Source organism: Nelumbo nucifera, chromosome 4 (assembly GCF_055504915.1).
Source record: "Nelumbo nucifera cultivar China Antique chromosome 4, China Antique-T2T, whole genome shotgun sequence".
Lineage (NCBI taxonomy): Eukaryota > Viridiplantae > Streptophyta > Magnoliopsida > Proteales > Nelumbonaceae > Nelumbo > Nelumbo nucifera.
In genome coordinates, this window is record NC_142652.1 from 40,675,420 (window position 1) to 40,679,175 (window position 3,756).

The 3,756-nt window shown below is 37.6% G+C and overlaps 1 protein-coding gene across 2 annotated transcripts; it reads right to left on the bottom strand.

Annotated features, from left to right (window-relative positions):
- Positions 1-236: 236 nt before the first annotated feature.
- LOC104611073 (uncharacterized) lies at positions 237-2,368 on the bottom strand. 2 transcript variants are annotated; one of them, XM_010277989.3, is made up of 5 exons: positions 2,064-2,368; positions 1,796-1,929; positions 1,634-1,712; positions 846-1,022; positions 237-699 (listed from the first exon to the last, which is right to left on the bottom strand). In XM_010277989.3, exons 1-5 carry the CDS (start codon positions 2,101-2,103, stop codon positions 422-424), a joined length of 708 nt encoding a protein of 235 aa, XP_010276291.1. In that variant the 5' UTR covers positions 2,104-2,368; the 3' UTR covers positions 237-421. The 2 variants fall into 2 exon arrangements, with proteins under 2 accessions (XP_010276291.1, XP_019055591.1); XM_019200046.2 differs by having other exon boundaries at positions 246-696; positions 2,064-2,341.
- Positions 2,369-3,756: the final 1,388 nt, after the last annotated feature.

A 3,756-nucleotide genomic window follows, 5' to 3' on the forward strand; every position in this document is an offset into this window, starting at 1 on the left:
TATGAATTAAATCATTTAATTCAAATGACCCACCAAAAAAGTAAGAGAGAGAGAGAGAGAAACAAGGTCTCCCTCCTTTGGGCTATTATTGGTTTGATAGAAAATAAGAGGGAAGTAGAAGGAATTTCATATAATTTATTAAGAATTACTTTCTCTCAACTTTCTGTACTACCTCTTATAATTAATTTGTATCAACAAGCCAAACATGGCCTTAACTTATCAGCTACAAGCGTCAGATGTAAATGTACCTTACCTCTCACATTCATAATTGTGGCCAATAATGCATATAACCATCCAAAGCAAAAAGAAAAAGCCCACTTGAAATCTTTATAGATTTATATCGTACAGAAACACATATACAAATATTGAATCGATCTGTTCTTAAAAGAAAACAAAAAAAGAAGAAGCAAGCTACAATCAATTAACCTCTAGTCCTAATAATAGTGACAGTGCCTCTTCCTTGTGTGCGGATTCTAGTGAGGGCCACCACTGCTTTCCCTGAAAGACCAAATCCATTTGCAGACGCACAAGGGCGATAGGCCAACTCCCCCACTGGATGCCTTATGGGCCTTGTGGGACGCATGAGCATTCTCTCATTTATGTCTTCCAGGGTCACGTCTCCTTCCTCCCCTCCCGGCTTTACTACATCAAAAGGGTACGTCACCCTCTTCTTCTTCTTCTTCAACATCCCACATTCTGCTTCATAGCATTAAACACGAGAACCCCATCAGACCCAATTAAGAAAGTAATCGTCTCACTAAAAGCAGAAATTAAAAAAAGATAAAGTGATCAACAGAGGTCACAAATAACTAGTAGAATCACTTTTGAAATGAAAGCAATTATACTTGAAGATGAGGGGTCCTTTTCATCCGGGTCCGTGGCCAGAGAGTCCATGTGAAAGGAAGACGAGGCAGAGCGACTTTCATGGAACTCGGGCACTCCTTTCTTCTTCTCCATTGCGCCTGCCAGACCATGGTTGATGGTGCTGCTCTCCCAACACCAATGTTTCAAGCAGTTCTCTTCTGTGATCACCACAAACATTGGCTCAGTTTGGAAACAATACAAATACAAATATGTACTGTAGGTTTATAAATATGTATACAAGGTTTTGCACTCAGCTTATTTGTATTTGCACTCCTCCAAGAGTGCAAAAACAAATATGCACAGTGCAAAAACACAAGATTTAGCACCGGAGATATACCGTATACAAAGTCTCTGGAGAGTAATTCGACAGGATAAGCACACCAATTAAAAGAGTTTAAACTGATACCATGTTTATAAAATGAATGGGAGCACTAGTCTACCCTAGAATGCAAAAAAAAAAAAGTAATAAAAAAATCATAAAGAAAACCAAACATACTGGCATTGATGTAATTCTTATATTAAAACTATGTAAGTTTTGCTTGCATTATCTCACGCATTTATATAGAGCTCCATTGATAGCTTTCCACATTAAAAAAAAAAAATTAAAGAAACAACCAAACGAATGAGAAATTAGTTGGGGTAATCTACTTGACTTTCTTTTTTTATTTATTTTTGGGTAAAAATCTACTTGACTGAAGATGGTCCATTAATTGTAGAACCGATATGATGAAGTAATGAACACTGTAATTGAAGAAGAAGAATTATTTACCTGGAATTAAATCATAATTCCCTCTCAAGTAGCAAAAATTCGCCAACGGGTCCCCATAAACATCCATGTCCCAGTATTTCTGTGGCAAAATACACTGAATGCATGAGTTCGAGTTCTCTCTCTCTCTCTCAATAGAAGGAAAAGAAGAAGAAATAAAGAAACCTCTGAGTGTTCATTCATTGTCCGGTCATGAGAATATGACAACATTCTTCGCCGTTTACTGCGATTACTCCACTGAATTATGGCGTCTTCAAGGTACCCAGTCGACAAGTCTGATGAGAAAGGAGATTCAATAACTGGAACACAAGTATGAACAAACAGCCATCTTCAGTAATCAAAGAACGGCGTTTCCTTTTATTGGAGAGAAAGATAATGAATAAAACAAAGAGACAAAAGTTAATATGAAGAAATACCCAAGTCAAGGACATGCCTGTATTGAAAACTCCGAGGCCATGAAGATCCCTATCCATGGAGGACTGGTGATAGGAGTAGTGTATGTAGAACCTCTAGATCTCGTCGATGGCCTTCAACTTTGTTCTATTTATATATTGTAAAAAAGAAGAAACACTTTTGTGACAGGTCTACTAATCAAACTATAGAATACGTATCCACGTCGACAGATTTTGATTCTTCATCGTGATGGAGATAGTGTTGCATGGGGGATCCTACTTCGGGTCGGGCTGAACATTTCTACCCAAAACGGTTTTAACCTGGTAATTTGCAGGGACCGAGACCTGACCCGACCCAGTTCCATCCATCCCAAGTCCCCAACTGAATCTGGAACAGATTTTGGAAGAAGAAGTGGGCCAAGAAGGTTGGAGAAAGAAAGGGAAGGGGTGGGGATTTGTTTTCCTAGGGATTCGTGCAATTTTGATACTGTCTAATGTCTAGCACTCACTTTATTGAACGAGGGTGCTACTCCTTTGTGAGTGGGACTGGTTTGATGTAAACTGTTTAATACAAAAGGAAAAGATGTGGAAGAAGACAGTTAATGGCGGAAGAAATTCAAATTCCTCCCCAAAATTTGTCTCTTTTGTAGTATTTTCTTGGTTGGGCAGGTGAGATGAGATTATGAGAAGCAGCTAGCAAACACTATGGGCTTTTTGTAGAAATGTGGCGTGGACTTTTCTCTCTCTTTCTCAGATATCTTTGTTGGGTGGAGGACCCCATTAGAGGGCAGAGATTGAGACTTGTGTGGAGCTGGGACTACTTGGTCCCCTACCCACCTGAAAGGCTTGACTTGACGTGGTATACACTATATAGCAATATTGCCAATTTGAGGGTGTGTTTGGCTGCAGGAATAGGCCTGCTAGTTAGCATGAGTGAGGAAAACATATGATGGGATGTTTGACTGTTTATGCATGGCAGTATCTCTAGCATGCAGCTGAAGCCTCTGTGAAACAGCAGAAATAAAATAATTAGAAAAGGGGATATTTTAAGGAAACAGTTATCTCTTAACAGAGGAAAAGAATAGAAAATATATATATATATAAAAGAAAAACAAGCTTCTTACTATGAAACCAGCTAGATATAAGCCTATAACTATTAGAAAACTACTGTAGCTCACTTGAGGTCTGCTAGATAGAAGAAACCTTCGTAGCAAATAAGATTTGAATCTAAAGCCGTGATAGAACTTTTGAAAAATAAAACAAACAAATATGATAATCCTACCAAACTATTTAAATCCAGCCACAAAATGATGAATACAGAAAGGAAGAAAACCGAAATTCGGGAGATAATTTGTAAACCGAACAAAAAAAAAAGAGAGAGAGAGAGATCTAGCAGCAAAGAAAATTATAATGGCACATGGAAAAACAAGATTTCAATGGTTGTATTGTAATTATTTACATAGATAATCCTAGGAAAATTTCCTGGTTATCTCATGTTGGATTTCTATTGTTTTTTCTCCTCACCTCAACTGGATAAATCATGTTTCACTTGGTTTGTCTCAACACCTGCGATGCAAGTTCCATTTGCATTGGTACAAAAGCATGGGAGTGCATTAATTGATTTAAGTGCAAATTCTACCTTCTAATCTGCATTTACATTAGTGAAAATTAATGAAATTAGTTGCACTGCAAACAAATTAAAAGCAGTAGTGAAGATTAAGAACAACTCAAATA

Coding starts and splice junctions, on each gene's coding strand:
- LOC104611073 (XM_010277989.3), bottom strand. CDS start 2,103: ATGGATAGGGATCTTCATGGCCTCGGAGTTTTCAATACAG. Junction 1,713..1,795: donor CAATGAATGAACACTCAGAG/GTTTCTTTATTT, acceptor ATTTTGCCACAG/AAATACTGGGACATGGATGT. Junction 1,023..1,633: donor GAATTATGATTTAATTCCAG/GTAAATAATTCT, acceptor TGGTGATCACAG/AAGAGAACTGCTTGAAACAT.